The sequence below is a fragment of the Brachypodium distachyon genome, chromosome 5, assembly GCF_000005505.3.
Source record: "Brachypodium distachyon strain Bd21 chromosome 5, Brachypodium_distachyon_v3.0, whole genome shotgun sequence".
Taxonomy (NCBI): Eukaryota; Viridiplantae; Streptophyta; class Magnoliopsida; order Poales; family Poaceae; genus Brachypodium; species Brachypodium distachyon.
Window position 1 is genome coordinate 15,531,478 of NC_016135.3, and position 20,302 is coordinate 15,551,779.

General features: G+C 48.5%; 2 protein-coding genes across 2 annotated transcripts; one reads left to right on the top strand and one right to left on the bottom strand.

Annotated features, from left to right (window-relative positions):
* Positions 1 to 2,859: 2,859 nt before the first annotated feature.
* Positions 2,860 to 3,258, bottom strand: LOC104581376 (arabinogalactan protein 1). Its single transcript, XM_010228854.1, has one exon. The coding sequence runs from the start codon at positions 3,256 to 3,258 to the stop codon at positions 2,860 to 2,862; it is 399 nt and encodes a 132-aa protein (XP_010227156.1).
* Positions 3,259 to 9,943: 6,685 nt separating this feature from the next.
* Positions 9,944 to 13,001, top strand: LOC100837337 (histone H3.3). The gene is made up of 5 exons (XM_003579820.4): positions 9,944 to 10,095; positions 11,754 to 11,843; positions 12,158 to 12,234; positions 12,334 to 12,424; positions 12,519 to 13,001. Exons 2-5 carry the CDS (start codon positions 11,772 to 11,774, stop codon positions 12,687 to 12,689), a joined length of 411 nt encoding a protein of 136 aa, XP_003579868.1. The 5' UTR covers positions 9,944 to 10,095; positions 11,754 to 11,771; the 3' UTR covers positions 12,690 to 13,001.
* The last annotated feature ends 7,301 nt before the right edge of the window (positions 13,002 to 20,302 follow it).

Consider the following 20,302-nt stretch of genomic DNA (forward strand, 5'->3'; position numbering starts at 1 on the left):
TCGAATCACGGGGATCAACCGTTGTGTCCTAAAAAAATTACAACAGATAATCAGTGCCGGTCCCGAGATTTGAGGAGCCAGGGGCGGACCTGAATTCAGTGAAGTTACTTCACCTGACTTTGGGCGGCTGACATGTGGGTCCCACGATCCGTTGGCCCACATGTCTGCCACCCAAAGTCAGGTGAACTTACGTCACCGAATCCTTCTCCAGCCAGGGCACAACTAGAATCGGACAATATCACGGTGAATCGGCCTCTCTCGCTTCAGGTAGCCCAAATATTTTAAATTATCTAACTAGCATGAATTGAATCTACAAAAGGTAAAGGCAGTAGGCAACTCGATCTCTCACATCGAATCTTTTACATTCATCGGTTGTCGATGAACATTATAGCTACAAAAAAAAAGTTTTTTCAAAATAAATTTTCTGAAAAATGATGGCAATTATCTAGTCCAATGGATGATCCGTTGGAAAAACGACCACTCGGCCCGCAACAGGAAAAAACTCTTTCCGAACGCTCATCTTCATTCCATCTATTTCTCCAGTTTTATCTACGCATTCTCTCTCTGCTACTACTTCTCACACAAGTGGTTCTTCCTCCTCCCAAGTTCCGACTCTTCTCCCTACATTATTTGTCCTGGAATCGTCATGAGCTTTCTCTTCCTCTTCTCCTCCATCAAGCTTGTGCCATTGATGACTTAGAGTTTGTATTCGCATCATCAAGATTGAGCGAGATGGGTTTGGGGTCACCCGATATGACTCAGGCAGGACTCCATCTAGCTGGATTTGTTGTCGACGAGCTCAAATTAGCGAAGGCAGCGGCTCACATGAGTGACACTGCAGGTAGTGAATTTGAATTTTTGATGTCTCAAATATTGTTTCAACATGCTACGAGCACACATAATATCGATGTTGCAAATGCATTTTTTTGGTTGCTTTATACATTATGTCTAAATGTTGCAAACATTGGCTTTTATGTTCATATATGTTGGGACCATTTTCTTCGTGTGTTTTGCTACAATGAATGAAGTTTTGTTGTATACACATATTTTTTAACTACATGGGTATGACTAAAATGTTGCAAGCTTGAGGTGTTTTTAAGAAACTAACATTTCAATGGTAGTACAAACTACTCCCTCCGTTCTAAAAATATAGGCGTATACCTTTTGTTGACTGTCAAACTTTCTATATTTTGATCAACTCTATATCAAAAATATCAACATCTACGGTGCCAAATGATTATCATTAGATTCGTGGTGAAATATATTTTCATAGTATCTTAATTTGACACTATAAATCTTGATATTTTTTGCTATATAAAAGCTTGGTCAAACTCCCAAAATATTTAACAGTCGACAAAAATTATACGCACCAATTTAGAACAGAAAAAATAAAGATTAATATGTATGAAAATTCGGTGTTACGACTTACCACGAAGGACCGGACGGCGGGAAAGGCGACGGATCGGGAAAAAAATTTCACCGAACCTACCCCTGCCGTTCCACTTCCCGATACACATGACGACGCCATTATCCGAAGTATTTCAAGTATACATGATGCACAGGACAGAACATGCCACCACGACGACGGGCGAAGGCAACACGTTGTTCAGATCGCGTACGCGCGACCACCGTGAGGTCGATCGTCGTCGTTGCCATCGAATCGAATCTAAAAGGTTTAGCTCTCTCCCCGCCGTCCGATCGGAGTATCGGACTGCCTACGCCTGATCTCAGGTGGTCCTACTTTGTCGATTGGCCGAACCGGTGCCATCTCGGCAACAAATACCGGTCAGACAACTGGACAAGGCCACGCACCGACCCCGCCGGCGCGTTCGGCGCGGCCAGCCACATGGGAGGCGCGCGCTTCCAAGTTCCAGCCCCCGCTGCCCGGACGCTGCACCTGCACATGCAGAGCTCGCTCGCGCTCCGTGCCGCCTCCCCCAGCTGTCTGTCGACCGCTTTGGTCCGACCCAATCCGGGTACGCACGTGGCCCCCGGCCCTGCTAGCTGCTGCCTGCTGCTACTCGTAGCCGAACTGTTCACAGCTCGCCAGCAAACCAACAAATTTTCTATAGCTCGCCTCGTCAGACTTCTCGCCGTTTGGAATGGATCAAGGCATCTGGCCTCGTGGGTCAAGCTCGCGAGAGGCAGGAGGACAGCCTGGGTATGCACATGGAGCCAGCCGGTATGGCTACTGTATTTACATTTATGCAAGGAGAGACGCATCTGGACCCAGATCAGATCATCAGATGTATTGGGAGAGGGTTTTTTTTCTTGGTAGTAATCAAGAGATGGTGGTGGCATGATGGCACTATTATTACCCAGCAAAATTAATCTCAGGTGTTCTTGGTAAGCATCAATTGCTAAGCCAGCCAGCGAGCGCCAGCTTATGTTGCATTTTTCTAGTCCTGGAGCTGGAAGTAACGTCCTCACCAGCGATTAGCCGCAAGCTAGCGTGTCCTATGATCTGCGGTGAGTAAATCAAGTTCACCGATCCGAAGTTCAAACTGCCCGAGTTCGATCGTTAATACAAAACCGTGATGTTGTCTTAGCTCCATGTCCCTTTTTGTAGCTTTCTGAAACTGATCTCATCTGCTCGCACTCTCGCAGCAACGGGCCAAAACTAGCCTAGTTCAGTAAGCACGCACGAAGCGAAACAATTTGCGCAAAAGTACACACAGGATCTTTAAGATATAAGAATGGTGAAAAGCATAAATTGAATCAATGCTCGTAATTACAGCAGAATACGAAGGTACGGAGTACAATGTGCGGATGGAGGTGGAGAAAGAGAACAAAAACATGAAAGAAACAATGAAACGATCAAGCTAGAATGAGAAAATATGGGCATCATGGGCCGGCCATCTAGAAGACGTAGACGGCGGCCGCAACGGCAGCCAGGACGAAGGCGGGGCGGAGGCCGGCGGCGCCGCTCCCAGGGGTGGTCGGCTCGGCGCTGGGTGCCTGCGACATGTCCGGGGTGGGCGCGGGCGGGGAGGACATCGGGGCGTCGGCCGGCGCCGGGGCGGCCGCGGAGGGCGTGGGGGCGGTGTCCGGCGCGGGCACCGGGGCCGCGGTAGGTGGCGGCGACACCGGTGCCGGGGTAGGAGGCGGCAAGACCGGCGCCGGGGCGGGGGGAGGGGTGGCCGGCGGGGGAGGAGGGGCCTGGGGCGCAGCCGCGGGGGCAGCGCCTGGCGCCTGCGCGGAGGCCGACACGACCAGGAGCGCGAGGACGGAGAGGAAGGCGAGCGGGGAAGCGGCCATTGTGCTTGTGATTGGGGTTCTTCGGTGGCTTCGCTTCGCTTCTCGCCTCCTCTGCCTGCGCTGCTGGTGAGAGAATGTGTGTTTGTGGGAGAGAGGATGGAGCGGCGCGGCGGGGATTTATAAAGGCTGCAGCTTTCGCGCGAACTGAGCTGTGCCGTTGCTGTGGGACAGTACAGTACAGCGCCGACGCGTCGTGCTTGTGCAGTAGCGGCTCGCACGTATGATTGCCTGGCATCTTTCTCTCTCTCTTCATCGCCGTTTTTTTTTATCGTTTTCTCTTTTCCGTTGGAATCTTGGCGTGAACCCGAATTACAAGGGTGGTGATGAACTGGTCGTGAGCGGATTAATGATTGGGTTCCCAACGATCGGATTTCTCTACCCACGCTACGACGCTAGATGGAGATATTACAGCTACACGTTGAAATGTTGAATACAGGAAGCGTCCCCTTGCGTAATACTACTCCGTACTAAATAAAAAAAGATCCGACTTAATCCACTCCGTAATTCAATCACATTGCTCAAACTGAATGGGCCATCAGTAAGTGCTCTATCTCTCAAGGCCCCTCCGTACTAAATAAATGCACTTTTGCTTGAAAAATGAAAACCTTGATCTTCGCTATCAGTAAGTGCTCTATCTCTCATCACCGCCCAAGCCATTTTCCCCTTCAATGGGCCAAATGACGACACTTCCTGGTGTCAAAGAAAAATGGCCGTCCTTTTCTACCTCACCATCTACGTGCCTTTAATCACCGTGAACCTGTCGAAACTTATCATCGTTACAACATAGCCGAAGAACCAACAAAGCACGAGTAGGATAGAATGGCACGACACTGTTGCAAAGCACGTCACATAAAGCCGCAAAATTGTGGCTCTGAAGGTACCCTTTGACCCTTTTTATTCAACCAAATGAACTAAATTTTAAAATGACATAATTTTTTGGAAAACTAGTTCATTTGTTTGAACTAAGGAGGGTCAAAGGATACGAATATCCTGAGGGTCACCATGTTGCATCTCTAAAGTCACGACGGATTATTTGCCACAATGGACAGTGGAGAACTTACATTTTTGTCCGCATTAATCGGCAATGCTAGAAGTCTCGACAAAGAGTTCTCTTTGTTACTCCATCCATTCCGGCATAGAGGGCTTAACAAAAAATCACGTAAATTTGGGCTTACCCCTTTCGCCTGCCAAATTGATTAAATGGGGGGTGAGTGCGTTTCTACGCCATGCAAGGCAATAGAGCTCTACTTTTTTCTCCGCATGAAAAGGAAAGATTACGTGATTGGTGCAATTATGCGAAAGAGCTAATGCTCGACATAACGGAAGGGAAAATAAATCAGGCAAATGGAAGCTCGACCAGGAAAACTGAAACAATGAAATTTTTGAGATCGACCCTTGATAATACTGATGAGGAGGGAGTATGATCTAATCACACGACCGATTGTTTGTGTGTGTTGCCCTCAAAAAAAAGAAGAAAATAGCAGATCTTCTTGTTTACTTCATCCGTTTCAAATTAAATGACGTGGATTTGTATAAGAGTGAATACAAAACAAAGAAGGAAGTACACAACAAAATGTTGACTTAAAGCTTCTTTCGCTGTCAAAAAAAGAAAAACTATAAGCATGTTTCCAAGTGATCATTACGGAAGCATCCTTAATAGCGGTGCCACCTACATGCCAGTGTACGTAGGGGCCCTGTGCATGTCGGGCAGGTGCATGATTTGGGACTCTATGAATGCTCGAGAGATATGAGAATATTGTCATCTCAAAAGATGCTTTTCTATTTTTGAAAAGGATTAGAAAGACAAGACCCACCAGCAGCTAGGACAGCTGATGCATGGGTGGCAAGACAGCCGTCTAAATGATAGAGAACAGGTTCCCTTTTCAGAACATGTTTAATTTTGTCCCACCTCAACTTACCATGACATTTGTTCGATCAGGATTCAGAACAGAAGAAACTCTCAAAAACAATAAAAGAAAAATGCTCGGCAAAGAAAAAAGAGTACAGAACCATACTTTTTGAAAAAATTCTGCAAAACCACACTTCTTCCACCTAATCTTGTCAGTTTACCCAAAATCGATGTTTAAGCGCATTTGACACTTTTCCTTACGGGTGGGGCCCACTGTCAAGTCCATCCCATTTATGCATTTAGCCCCCGCATATTTTTACTTTTTTCTCAATCCCTTCTTGCTCATCTCCACCCGCCATAAAATCAAATCAATAAATTTTGGCTGGAAAAACAAAGCAAAGACAAGAGAAAGAGGAGAGACCGACACGACATGTCGTCTCGTCTCCGGCGATGGCAAACCGGGCCGCCGCCGGCCGCTCCCATTCGCTCTCCTCTTCCTTCTCCTCCCGCTCCACATTGCCTTTCCCTTCTTCGTCTCGCACACGCTCCCCTCCTCGCCGCAGGTCAGCCCGCTCGCCGGTCGCCGGAAACCTCTCCCTCCTCTGCTCGGCTGCTCCCACGCTACCGCCCGATCTCCCCTCACCACGGCCGGCGCCTGATGCAGCCCGATGGAGAGGAGTCGCCACCGCCCGTCGCAGCCTGGTGGAGAGGAGACGCCGCTCGGCACCGACCCCTGCTGCTCCCCACGTCGTCTCCCGATCTCCCCTCACCACGGTCGCCGCCTGACGCAGTCCGATGGAGAGGAGCCGCCATCGCCCGTCGCCGCCTGGTGGAGAGGAGTCGCCGCTCGGCGCCGACCCTGCTGCTCCCCACGCCACCGTCCGATCTCCCCTCACCATGGTCGCCACACGACGCAGACCGATGGATAGGAGCCGCCGCCGCCACCCAACGAAGCCTGGTGGAGAGGAGCCGCCGCTCGGGGCCGACCACTGTTGTTCCAACTTGGCGCCGCGCACCTGCTGTCCCTGCTCTGGTGGCCCTCCATCCGGGCTGCTGGCACCGACGCCACACCTGCTCCGCTGGCCCGACGCCCCATCTTGAACCCGGTCAGCCCCCCTACGAAGCAGGAAGAAGAAAGGGGAGAAAAAAATTGAAAATATGCAGGGGCTAAATGCATAAATGGGAAGGACCTGAGAGCGGGCTCACATGTAAGGAAAAGTGTCAAATGCGCTTAAACATCGTTTTTGGATGAACTGAGAAGATTAGGCAGGAGAAGTGTGGTTCTGCGAGATTTTTTTTTTGAAAATTGTGGTTTTGTGAGAAGTCTGCCTCAAAAAGTATGGTTTCTTGAAATTTACTCAAGAAAAAAGGACATTCGGCCGCGAGACTATTTTGCCACCCTGACAAACACGACATAATATCATGATCGTAAGTCCAGACTAATGAAAATTAAGATGTCACCATTATAGAAACACATGAATTTGTGGGGGCACAACTTGTGCACAAGGATCATATTATTTGAAGCCGCCCGCTCAAAACGAGTGTTTGTGTAATGATGGTATTTTGTAGGTTCAACCTCAACGACAATATTATCCCGGTAGTGTGTACGGAGTGAGTGTGTCTGATCGGGTTGGCGTGTTGTCTCTTTTGCGGTCATCGTTATTCGTTTATGATAACACTATGGACGTTTATTAACATTTTTATCTGTTTTTTCATTGACTATCCCATGAATTCTTTTTTTAGGAGTATCCCATCAATTCTCTTCTTCTATTTTAATGGGTTGAACCATTGGGACTCCGGATTGTATAGTACCATGAACGTGTAGCCATTGAGGATTCTCAACTGAAAAAGAAAAACTGAAGACTGTAAATCAATTGGTTAAATAAATTCCGTCCTAAAAAAGATGAGTTGTATAACTTTGGAAGTCAAATCGAGCATCAATTTATATGCCATACGTGATCGACAGTTTGTTCAGGCTGGAGCCAATAGGGATGCATGTCTAGTGTCAACCCCCATGGCGATGATTATGTGAACGGTCAACTGTGCGTGCAGCGCAGGAGCCAACTGGAGTCAGGGATTGGGAAATCAATTTGAAAAGGCCGGCCAAGGACTTGCTCGTGGTGGATTAATTGGTGTTTTCTCGCTCCCAACTGTTTGCTTCGAGTTCTCTCATCGCGGAGTCCGGATGAGCCTGAGATTCACGAGAAGGAAAAAGATTAGCCTGAGATTGCGCAGTGCTAACCATGTCGTCATGCAGGGCTATCCTAACGTGACTATTACGCACGAGCCACTAGCAAAGTTCACATCAAGTTTGTGATTCTCGTTAGGTCGGAAACAAAATTTAGTCCATGCTTCGCTGGGCAATGCCTCGCCCTCGCGTGCAAGAACTTAGGAATCAGTAGAAATTTAGAATCATCCGCTCTTAGACCGCTATGGTTTTCCTACTGCCCAAACGGACCTCAGAGTCAGCAATTTCCCGGTTGTTTATGCTTCGCTGATTTGCTTATATTTAGAACTGATTTAGTTTTTTCACTACTCCCTCCGTTCGGAACACCACAAATTAAAGGTTTGCCCGTCATGGACATTAACCCAACCCTATGTGGACATGCTGCTTTGTCAAGGTTTGACAAACTACAGTCACAATGCGCAGTCAACATAGAAAATGCTGTCCTCTTTGCATAGGCTGATTATCTTGGGAATTTTGCAACGAAAGAGAAAAGGCTTATGTGTTCCTTATGTCTACTTTGTGCCCTTCACTAGGACAAAAAAAAAAGACCATCCACTAGGGACTTATCCCGTAGGGCTTCAAGTCGTGGAGAGTCTTGGAAGCTGACTGGTTTGGCAATTTCAACCCAAAATCATTGAAACTTTGACATTCACACAAAAGTGTATGCAATTTCAACAAAAAAATCATTGAAACTGGTGCACTGCTATTGCTAATCTCTGGTGCACCATCAAAAACTAGGTATAATCATGCACTAATTGTTGTTTTGACCCTGTGCACTAGGGAGCTACCATGTAGCTCCGCCCCTGAAGGCTGTCCAAGAAGGATGGGGTTGTTGGGCCCAATGTCCCCGTAAGGTGTTTGCTCTTCATCCAAATTCCAACTTCGTTCGCTTGAAATCGAACAAACAAAATTTAGTTGTCATTTGGTTTCTACCCAAAACGTAACAATATTTCTCCTCACATTTGGCTTCCCGTCCATTGCAGATTTCTAGTCGCTTTTCTGACAGCCGTTCAAACACCATCAAATGGTCCAGATTCCTTCTAGCTTTTCTGGATGTTCATATTGACCAGAATTTGGCAAAAAGTTCAATCTCTTTTCTGCCAATCGTTGAAGCAGCAATCATATAGAGTAGTTATACTCCGACGCCCGCTGTCGATTTTGAAGTGCACTGCATGCGCTAGCGACGGTACCAAGGGCGGGCCCAGAATTTTGGCACTGGGTATTCAAAATTGTTCTCAAAATTCACCAATTGTTCTGAAAATTCATCGGTCAAATTCACTTGTGAAATTTTTGCGTCTCTAATCAAGTGATTCTTGAGGTGTTGCCCTCTTGTGTGCAACACAATGCATGTGCGTACCTGTGGACCGGCGGAAGCGCCGAGCATCATCCGGCCCGTCCGATCAGCAAATGCCCAAAAGCGGGATGCCAAGGAGCAGAGCATATGAGGGGGTTTGGGAACATATTTTTGGGGGGGATTTAAAAGGAGGCGAAGAGGCACAAGGTGTAAGCTTCGAGGTTATACGAGACTGTGAATATCCAGTAGACGCTTACTTAGACCATTGGGCCAACTCAAAAGAGTGAGGAGATAGATGGCCAACGCATTTTAGGGGTAGGCTTAGTTATAGCCCAAAATACTTTCTACATGAATACGTATAGAATATATGATACATATGTTCATTTTTTTTTTCAAAAAATCAAGGGTATTCAACTGAATACCCTTGAATTGAACTGGGCCTGACCATGGACGGTACTTCCGACAAGTGCACTGCCTGCACCGCGGCGCTTAGGCAACTACTCCAACGGCAGTACTCCGGTGCCATGCATTTACACTGCTTCCCGTCCTCAGGGTGCATCGTGTAGTACAAAGACACTACCCGCGGGTGCGTGGGAAAATTCGCGTGAAAAGACAGGAAAATAGCTAGTTTGAGGTGGGAATAACAGAAGAAGGGCACGAGACTGCGAGGGAGCGGTCTCCAAAAAAAGAACTACTCACTCCGATACTAAATTTTGTCGATGTTTTAGTTCAAATTATTAAAACAACCATAAGAATTTTGCATCGTCAGGAAAGTTGACACAAATAAGGCATAGATCGACGGTCTCTACTGATTTTCAAAGGAAAACAAGCGTCTGTGCGTGGCGCAAAACCGATCAAATAAACCGAGGAAACCGTTTGACGTTGGTCTTCGTGATCCTTGTAAGTTGTGACAGTACGGAAAACCCCAATATTGGACCTGCCGTGACCGATCAATATTGGACTCATACTCACCAGTGTCCATACTCGTGACGAAATCGGTCGTCCTCCCGTTCGTACCACGTCCGACGCGGTGTTCCCACGTGTTTATTATTGAACGGGAAATCACAGGTGTTCCCGCTTGTCAGTGGAAGTCCCTTCCTCATTTACATACTCCACCCAGAAAAGCACACCGTACGCCACACACCCCCTTCCCCATTAATTCCATCTTAACCCCGATCCGCGTCTTCCATATCTCAGCCAATAGGAGCGCGGGATGGACCAACCGCGATCCGCGCCACTGCCAAACCGCTGGCCCCCCGTCGTTCGATTGTGCCAGGCCAAGCACAGAATTATCAGATCTCCGCCGTCCGTTCAAACCGAGGCGTGGCCGCCTAGCCGCCTCTAAATATAAATGCTGACCTCATCTCCAGATAAAAAAAAAAACACGCACGCCCCCCAACCACCGCTTTCTGAGCATCCCGAAAGTCGCGACCTCTCGGCGGATTTGGGATTTCGGAAGCGCGCAAGGTAAATCATGCCCTCTTCTTCTCTTCGATTCGGCAGTTTAATTCCATCCGTTTCCCCGCGTTGTTTGGTGATCGGTTCGTGTTAAATCTCGCTGGGGCGCTTGATTAGGGTTCAACAAGGTGCGGATTTGAGTGTCTAGGCGTGGTTAGGTTTTGGTCGTGGTTCGTCATTCCGATTGATCCGAGGCTCCGAGCGATGTCTTGTGGTTTCCCATACTTAAGAGTTGCGATTATCTATGCCTACGTGATGCGGATTTTGTTGTTCGCCTGTACCGGTCGATGTAATTGGAAGCGCATTGTTTGGTCGTAGTTAATTTCGCGGCTTTACTCGTTAAGAAATTCAAGCAAAACTCCTGCAATCATTTAGCTTCGTGTACGCCTATAGGGTTCCTTGTCCGTTCACATGATTGTCTGGAGTATATTTGATTTCTTGAGGAAGTCCCTTGCTTGGACGATTTGCTATCTGTTGCTCTGTCTTATGGGTGCTACAGTTGTATCAAAGCTTCGAATTACAGCCGTGCCACTATATTTAATTGGGGGAGTTGATCATTTGATTAGAGAATTTGATATCACCAGTCCGTAGGATAGTAGTAGGTGTTTGCTTGCACATTAGGATGTATTATATGGCCTGATCTGATAATGGGTGATTGCATTGCCTGAAGTATGTATGAATTGAGTCAGAAATTTGCATGGTACTCCGTATAGGTTTAGTGCCAATGGATTTCTGTTCAAATTTTGATCTCGATGCTGAAAGCCATGTGTCATTAGGCTCATGATGAAATGATTGGGTGCAGTGATGGGTCGCTAGCTTTGATAGGTCCACTAAATTGTGCAAGCAGATACTTGGGATTAGCAGTAAGTTTGACTGCATAATAGTCACATGTATTATGTGGCTAACGCTAGTAAATTATTGACCGATCAGTTTGCTAATGCTTGCCTTTGGGATAAAACAAAGTCCTATTTAGAATTTTAGATGCTTGACAATGGCCCTTGATAATTAGAGTTGATGTCTTACTGTTGTACTGGTATATTTGCTTTTTGCTTGCATCTCCCAAATTATGGGGCCTACAGTTCTTTGTGGTTTTGCTTCACACAATAAATTAGTTAACACTTGGATACATAATGGTACGTTATCTCGGTGGTAAAAATGCTAGCCCTTAGTCTTGTAGCCAATGAAGCATTTCTGTGTAGGTCCATTATTTCTGTGTATTGTTCTGTAGAAATAAACTAGTGCTATCTCGACTTGAAAATTATATTCCTGTACATATCATCTTGTGTTTGAAGAATCTTATTTAGAAATACACTCCTGCATTCCATCTGAAGAAGCATACATGGTTGAATGGTTCTGTAAAATGTTCTCTATGTTATCTTGCAGTAGGTATTCTGGACTGATTATAGTTGGAACTATGTTGTTTGAACAGATTCAAAGCAAACTTTGTTTATGACTATTTGTGTGGTTAGAAGAATATGTCCTATGTGTCTATTTGGTACTACAATATGCAGATACTCCCTCCGTCCAACAAAGGATGTCTCAACTTTGATTAAATTTGAATGTATCTATACACTAAGTCATGTTTAGATACATCCAAATTTTGACAAACTTGAGACATCCTTTGTTGGACGGAGGGAGTACTTAAGTTCGTTCTGTTTGTTCTGCAGGTAAGACGAAGTTTTCTCATGGCTCGTACTAAGCAGACTGCTCGCAAGTCCACTGGAGGAAAGGCTCCAAGGAAGCAGCTAGCCACCAAGGTTTGTCCTTGTCCTTGTGCTATCATTTTTTTTTATCTGTGTTGGTTGAATATACTGAATTTGCTAATGCATTTGAACCTTCTTATTTATGCCAACTTATTTTGAATATCTTCCAGTACTTTATATTATTATGGTATTTTTTAATAGGCCGCTATCTTGTACCGGATATTGTCCCTCATAAGTCATAAGTCCCTTATATCTGTACTCTTTGTGATCAAGCTCAAGATGCTTAAACAAGAAAATACCATCATATCTAGCAAAGTTACGTAAATTATTGTTTGCTTGACAATACACTGCATTCTGCTGTTCAACAGGCTGCACGTAAGTCTGCTCCCACAACTGGAGGAGTGAAGAAGCCTCACCGTTACCGCCCTGGGACTGTTGCCCTTCGGTGCGTATAGCTTTTAACTTATGATCTGTGGTACTGTGCATAGTTCAGATCAAAGTTGTATTTACAAATAAGATCTAAATCTCATTATTTACTTTGCAGTGAGATCCGCAAGTACCAGAAGAGCACTGAGCTGCTCATCAGGAAGCTGCCATTCCAGAGGCTTGTTAGGGAGATTGCCCAGGATTTCAAGGTGAGATTTGTAGACGCTATTGCTGTGCATCGTTTATTGCCACTCTTATCAAGAGAACTAAGAACTTCTCGCCACCCTTTTTTGTTTTGTGCAGACTGATCTGCGTTTCCAGAGCCATGCGGTGCTTGCTCTTCAGGAGGCTGCAGAGGCGTACCTGGTGGGTCTCTTCGAGGACACCAACCTGTGTGCCATCCATGCCAAGCGGGTGACTATCATGCCCAAGGACATTCAGCTGGCTAGGAGGATCCGTGGCGAGAGGGCTTAGGTGCCTTGCCTCTGGGAATGTCTCTGGTGTGCATGTGTGTTCCGTGTGTTTACTTTTGCTGCTGAACACTTACCGTGTGTCATCAACAGTATTACTAATACTAGTCATCTGTAGTAGGATGTCAGTGCCGTACTCTGTTTCTATGTCTTAGAACTGGTCCTTCTGTTTGTTTGGTCGTCCTAATGCATCCCCTGTTGGGTGTTATTCTAGATCGTGTCTGAACCTTGCGTCTGCCTGTCAAAATTTGAAATCGTGTGAACTGTTACAATATTATGTTCGTCCCCCTTTATCTGTAATTGTCAGTTGCGAGTACGATTTTGTGTGGATGTTTTCCTTTTGCTTCGATCCAATTGCTGCCGCAGTTGTCTATGCTTCGGAGCTTCGGAGCATGCATCAGAGCAGTTGTCGCTGTTGTACCACTGCTGACCGGATTGGCAAGCGCGAGCCGGCAAACGATCGGCGTGAAAAGGCGATGCAGTCACAGAGGCCTTTAAAATCACCCGTTCTTTTGGCACGCGCAAAACAAGTCCTCTTTCTACCCATGCCTGACCGGCTGGTCTAACATCCCGATTATTCCCATCTAACGGCTCATAGATTCTCTGTGCAAGGTTTGTTAAGCCCCCCTGACTCTTCTCTGTGCAAAGTTCCTGATGCCTGCGTCACTCTCCATTCTGACCTGTTCAGGCGTGGGCTGAAAAAACTTGTTTCCGGGGGCTGCGACCGGGACCATCAGAAACTTGGAAACCTGTTCCGCTCGCCCATTCAACCTTCAAATTTATTCGTCACCTCGTTTTCTTCTTTTTTTTTTTACCCTGCAATATAATGCTCTCTCTCGTCACCTCTTTTTTTTTTAACAGCCTCTCTTGTCATCTCCTTTATATGATGGGTCATGGCTGATTTCTCATGATTTTGTTTTCTAGACACTCATTTCTCAATTTTAATACCCTTTTTTAAATACGATATCTAATCTAACCCCTAAATTTTCTCGTGATTTCCCATGATTTTCCTAATCGGCCCTTGTTCAATTTTAATACCCTTTTTAAATACCATTCCTAGTCTTTTCCGTAACAAATTTTCACTCCTGACCCTTGGGGTTGGTGTCAGCTTTCCTGTTACTGATCCCCTAGCTCGTGCCAGTGTGTGTGTTGCCGAGCCCACACTTAGCATTTTTCGGTGCCTCTAAATTGTAGAGGTCAGAGCCATGTCGGCACACACTGTGACATCGGGTGTTGGCGCCGAGCCGCCGTGCCCGTGGGCTAGAAGTGAAAATCAAACAACGGAAAGGCTAGAAGTAGTATTAAGGTTATGAAAAAGCCATTCAGGAAAACATACGTGGAAACGGAGGTATGATGGGTGGTGGTCTGTGAGCCTAACATTATAACGACATTCGTTGTGCTTCTCATGGGTTTACAAAGTAAGGGATGTTGCTTCTACGAGTAACAGTTTGATAGAAGTGCACCGCGCTACACATTACCGCCTAGATGCATATGGCGATCATGTGTCTCATCGAAGGCCAGACAGATGTGTGCTCCAGAAAATAATTTTTCATTCATGGGAACAAAGTTGACAACAATCAGGGCATGTTATGAACACATATGTGGATACGTGGAGGTGACATCTTTTCTGGTGGAGAACATAACTTCGAGAAGCACACATGATAATATAAATATGTTTTTGCGTGCTCGATGAACCATTTAAATTTTAAATATGGAACAAAATAATTTTTTAAAAAAGATTAATTATTTTCTATGAACTAATTTTCTGTGCGGTGATTTTCTAAACCGAAAACCAATTGTTGTGGTTCTTCCATTATTTACTCCAACTTCAGACCGTTCCATTCGCAAGAATAAAATAAAAAAAATACTTCGGACCCTTCACATGGGGTTTGAGGTGAAGAGAAACAAATCTGTGGTTTTTGCCTACATGATGACTGATTTGTGGTCACGTAACAACTATGTCTGCCAATTAGCCAATCGACTACATCACGATAGCTTGCCTTGGGACACCGTGTCGTGTCAAGCGTTTTTCAGGGATCATGGTGAATTGGTGATGGGGTACGATACGATGTGTGATCCAGTAGGGATGTTTCAAACACATTATCCATCCTGCACTCAAAGACTCACCGGAGCGTGTGCGGTGATCAATGGAGCATCGCATGATCTTTTGCCACCACTTCACCGACCATGGGATCGTACGAACCGGCGATTGAAAGCTACCTTGCTGATAGTATAATCAAAACCAAGGAATGGGCGTAGGATATGGCTGACGCATGATGCACCTGTGCTGTATGGGGGTCAGAGCCTTCAGAAACTTCTGATGCAGTTCTCAGACCCTCCTTAACATGCAGTCCAATTGAATTGCGTTTACAAGCGCCAAATACCTTGAGGTCGACCATGGAACAGAAGCCGGCACCGAAAGCGGCTAACATTTCCCTTCATGATGTTGAAAGCACTGGAACCATTCAGTTCAACTGTTTGAAGTTCAGTATGGCTCGCGTGATCGTTACCCTGCTTACTGCCTACTTTTCACTCGGCATAGGTTTCGTTGACTTGTGATGTCCATCTGATTTCTGAAACCACGACCTCCTCGTATTTTCCTAGAAATATGCGTTGGAAACAAAAATATTGTTCTTTTAAGTGAGATGAACTTAATTTCTGGGTAAGAAAGGTTGAGCTGGCGAGCCAGCCAAGCATGCGACTTTGCATGTCCAGATGTTTGTTCTCCTTGGTCGGAAATGATACGGGACTGCTACACAAATGAAAAACAGGTCAGCAAACGATGAAGATGAAAGCAATTACGTAAAGCTAAGACTTGCTCCAATCCTACTATGCCTTTCTTGACACTGTAAACTGCATGCAAATCACTAAATCAGAGGAAAGAAAATCATATCAACACCGTTTTTCAAGTCATGTGCCAACATCGTTTTTTCAAGAAATGTTGCACATGCAGGACTTTCAGTGCCACACCGACAAAGTGAGACCTTCGCGAAACTCGACTTGCCTTCGTGTGTCGAAGGGCACCACACTGAAGCATCTTGCAGATGTCAGCTTCACATGCGGTCATTTCAATCAGTTATTTCAATCAGATGTCAGCCCTCCCGTGATCTAGTTGAGCTTCGCTCAAGCTCTTATCTCCCCTTTCCCTTGTTTATCCCCGGTCTATCAATGCTCAAGCTCCACGCCACAACCCACCCACCGGCTGCCAAGTCTAAATACCTCACATCTCACATCGCTGCTTTCGCTGTCTCGCAGCGGACCATCTTGTGGAAGACTGCCGTAACTCTCTTCGGTGCCGTGCTTGCTGGGGCTTTGGACATTGTCAGGCCTCGTGTCGTCGCTCAGGTTTCTCAACCCCATCCTCTTCTCGGCATTCGTCCCCTATGTTTGGTTCTTCTAGCTCGGTCCTATTCGCTGACGGCCACTCCGGCCACCCAAACCATCCCTGTCTCGCCTGATCCCGACGACATGTCCCGACATGTCCCTGTCTGCTACGTCATCGGCTCGACAGGTCACGCCGGCTGCACCTCCGGATGGGTTTCTGTCGCCATCCTTCTCCCTGGGAGGCTCCCGCCATGCCGACCCCGGGGGACGCGCTGCTCCACCTCGCCCTTTGCGACTTCGCCTCGCCGCTCATCTTCCCTCTGACGCCAAGATCGCCGCTCTGCTCGCCGGTGTCGGTTTGGATTTCCCAGCTTCACCCCGCTTCGCCGCTCCCTTCTGGTATGGTCAAACTTTGCATTAACTTCTGGATTGGTTCGTCCTTTCAATCTCCTTTGGTGCGTTCCTTTGGATCCGGTATTTTCTCGATTATAGTAGCTAATTTGTAAGTCGCCAAGTTCATAATCTCGCTGCAAGGTGTTCGTCATGGGGCGGTAGTCCTAGGGTTCCATGAGGCTCCTCCGCGAGCTATTTTTCAAAATTTGAATCCTTCTGCCCACGCTGACGTCGGGGGCGGTAAGGCCTCCTGTGCTGTCTCTGCCTCCGGCCTTAGCCAGGCCCGCGTGCCTGCTACCGCTGGCGAGACCGCAGACAAGGATGCTAGTCAAAGGCTTCCTTCGGTGTCGCCTTGCTCCTCTCTGCCTGCCGCGCTTGTCCTTTCCGCTTGTCCGACTAGCTTGGACGCTTCCCCTGTGCCTGGCCATTCTGCCACGGCGCCGGCTCGCTCTGCGTTGCAAGCTGCTTCGGCCCATGAAGATACTTCGCTGGCCCTGGATTCACGTGCACCGATTGGCTTTCCCTTGCCCTTTTGTTCGGTCCTAGTGCAACCTGCTGCCCCTTCGCCTCTGGTTTGCTCCGTGTTGCATGGTCCCGTTCCTGATACGAGTAGGAGGTTTCGTAAGCGCCCGCTCACGCTTGACGTGCTCGCTCCAGGGATTCTGCCCCAACCGTTTGGACCGGTCCAATGGCTCACACACTGCGCGAGGGCTTCGCGTTCTCCTAGGTTGCAGTCCTCCTTCATGGGCCACGATCCTACGCTGCAGCAAACCCCCTCGTAATCTCCAAACCTCGGGTGTCGCCTCCGGTCACTGCCCCCCCCCCCCCCCGGCGGCCCTCCCGTGACCAAGTTGAGCTTCGCTCAAGCTCTTATCTCCCCTTCCCCCTATTTATCCCCGGTCTCTCAACGCTCAATCCCCCATGCCACCACCCACCCACCGGCTGCGAAGTCTAAGTACCTCACATCGTTGCTTTCGCTGCCTCGCAGCGGACCATCTTGTGGAAGACTGCCGTAACCCTCTTCGGTGCCGCGCTTGCTGGGGCTTTGAACACCGTCAGGCCTCGTGTCGTCGCTCAGGTTTCTCAACCCCATCCTCTTCTCGGCATTCGTCCCCTATGTTCGGTTCTTCTAGCTCGGTCTCTCATTGCTCTAACTCGATATCCCTTTCTCACGTGTCCGACTCTGCAGCCATGTCGGACTTCATCCCTCTCGATGCCGCGCTCGAAATCATCTCCTCCGAGTCCGAATTGGAACGGTCCTTCGAGGACAAGTTCATGGTGCATGACGCTCCCCTTGTGGTCGAGGAGGCGGAGGACCCCGACGAGTACGAGCCCAACCCTGCGGACTCCGACCCACCGGAGCCGACAGCTGGGGCTGGGGAGGAGTTGCCTTCCGGCGACAACGAGTACGAAGAATTCTACTCCGGGGACGACGATACCTCCTCCGACGGTGGGTCGGGTGACACGCTCTCCCATGACTCTCGCCCGGACTGCATGGACGTCTTCATGACGCACGTTCTGCTTGGACATTTTAACAACCTTGCATATGCTTATGTTCACCCCCCTGCCACCTCGCTTGCCTATTTCATTCGCCGTGCTTTGCAGTCCCGCCACTTCCACACCTCAGCCTCTCTCCGCCCTTTCTCCCAAGGCTCCGCTCTGGTGTGTTTCGGCTCCCACTATGAGCGCGAGTTCGCTGTCCGCAACAGCCCCTTCCCTGTGGGCCGGGAGCACACTGTTTACCTAGTGAGGCACGATGAGACCGAGAACAGATTCCTCTTCGATCACCACAACCTAGCTGCCCTCTCGATCGATGACTACCCACTTGAACACTGGTTTCCTGCCCACATCCTTACCTCCACCGGCCCTTTCGCCAACCCTTACAAAATTGATCCCATTTGCATCACTGGGGTAGACTACTCCACTGTCTTGGTCACGGTCAAAACTCGCTCCCTTACCAACATCCCTAGGTCTATCGCTGTCAACGGTTTCTCCAGAGATGACGCCATTGCCACTGTTAACATCATCCACTCCCAAGACCTCCAACCCATACACGACAATCCTTTCCCTCCACGTTTCCCCCGCAGCTCATCTGGTGGCTCCAGCGATGGTGGTGACGGTGGCGGCGAGTTCCCCGTCTTTATGGACGCTGAACTTGCTCCACCACCTCCTCCGCCGGTGGCCCCCTCGTCGGGACAGCCCTTTGATGGTCGCATTGCTGAGCTTCCCGGCCGCCCGCCGATGTTCGCCACCCCAGCACCCTTCGTCTCTGCGTCCCCCCTTGATGCCAAGCCCAAAGATGTGCTGTTTAAACTCTACCCAAGGTTCTACAAGCTTCACGTTTCCGACCAAAACGGGGAGCGCGGTTTCTATCGCCTTCCAATGCAGGTCGCGGGCACTCGCGGTCTTCTCGTGGCCAACCTCGCGACGTGCTCCATCGGGTTCCTTGACTGGATCTCCACTGTTGGCCCGCATCGTGCCCCAATGCCATCGGTGGAGGTCCTGTGCAGGGACACGGGTGCGTTGCAGCTTTCTTCCGAACCGCCGCCGCCTTTAGAAGACGCAAACCAGCTACTGCTTTTGGACGACGTTCCCCCAACGCAGGCCACCCCTCGTCGTAGCCCGCGTCTTGCTGCTGTCGAGTCTCCTACCTACACAACCATCTTCGAGAAGGCAACTGAACGCAAGAAGATGAAGATGGAGGGTGCGGCGCTTGGCACTCGTCTACGTGAAGGCGAGATCCCGAAGGACGAGCTCCTGGAGTTGGCAGCGGAAGGCTGCGGTCCGCTTCTGCGCAGGGACATCAGCCAGCTCGCGGCGGTGTGCGGGGTTGAGCCCGCGGATCTTCTGAAGGTGACTGATGTGGTTTAGATGGTGTACGACGGTGGCCAGCTGTATCTTACCGCTTTGCTAGTTTCCCTGTTTTCTTTCGCTTTCCTGTATCCTGTCGCTCCCCCACCTCTTAGTAGTTCTGTTAGTGGGTGTGTGTCTTTTTATTGTATTTTCAAGCTGCCGACGGACTGGTCCTTTGGCTTGTATCGTGTTTCCCTAGCAGCTATTATCCTTCCGTGTCCTATTTCTCGGTGTCGTTCTCTGTTCAATCATTAGGAAGTTCCCCGTCATATTTTGGAATGTTCGTGGCCTTGGTCGTGCAAAAAAATGTACTGACGTCCGTTCCGCCATTAACGATGCCTCCCCGTCGATCATCGCTCTTCAGGAAACTAAGCTGGTGGATATCTCCTCTTTTAAGGCTGCGTCCTTCCTTCCGCCGGGCTGTTGGTCCTTTCTGTTCTCCCCTTCGGACGGGGCTTCCGGCGGGCTGCTCACGGCCTGGAACCCGGAAGATTTGGCCTGCTCCTTATTGGCCCGCCACCCCTACTCCCTTTCCTGCACCTTCTCTTATAAGACATCTGACTTTTCCTTTTCTCTAACTAACGTTTACGGGCCATGTGGGCCGGATGATAAGCAGGCCTTCCTCGGTGAGCTGCTGTCCATCGGGCTAGGGATAAATGGGCCGTGGGCCTTAATCGGCGATTTTAATCTGATTCTGCGGCCGGCCGAACGATCGAACCTGAACTTCAATGTGCCGGAAGCTGCTCGTTTCGCTGCTTGTCTCATCGCTCTTCAGCTCCTTGAGATTCCTCTACTCGGGAGAAATTTCACGTGGACTAACCAACAATCGGCTCCTATCCTTGTCAATCTAGATCGGGCTTTTGTGAACCTTCGGTGGAGCAATCTCCTCCCCAACTCAACTCTCTCTTTCCTACCTCGCTGGACCTCTAATCACGTCCCAATTTTCCTTTCGGTTAGTTCAGACATCCCGACCCCTTCGGTTTTCCGGTTCGATAATCACCTTCTTCTGAGCGACCCCTTCGGCTAGCTAGTTTCCCGTGTTTGGAA

Coding starts and splice junctions, on each gene's coding strand:
- LOC104581376 (XM_010228854.1), bottom strand. CDS start 3,258: ATGGCCGCTTCCCCGCTCGCCTTCCTCTCCGTCCTCGCGCTCCTGGTC.
- LOC100837337 (XM_003579820.4), top strand. CDS start 11,772: ATGGCTCGTACTAAGCAGACTGCTCGCAAGTCCACTGGAGGAAAGGCT. Junction 11,844..12,157: donor GGAAGCAGCTAGCCACCAAG/GTTTGTCCTTGT, acceptor GCTGTTCAACAG/GCTGCACGTAAGTCTGCTCC. Junction 12,425..12,518: donor AGATTGCCCAGGATTTCAAG/GTGAGATTTGTA, acceptor TGTTTTGTGCAG/ACTGATCTGCGTTTCCAGAG.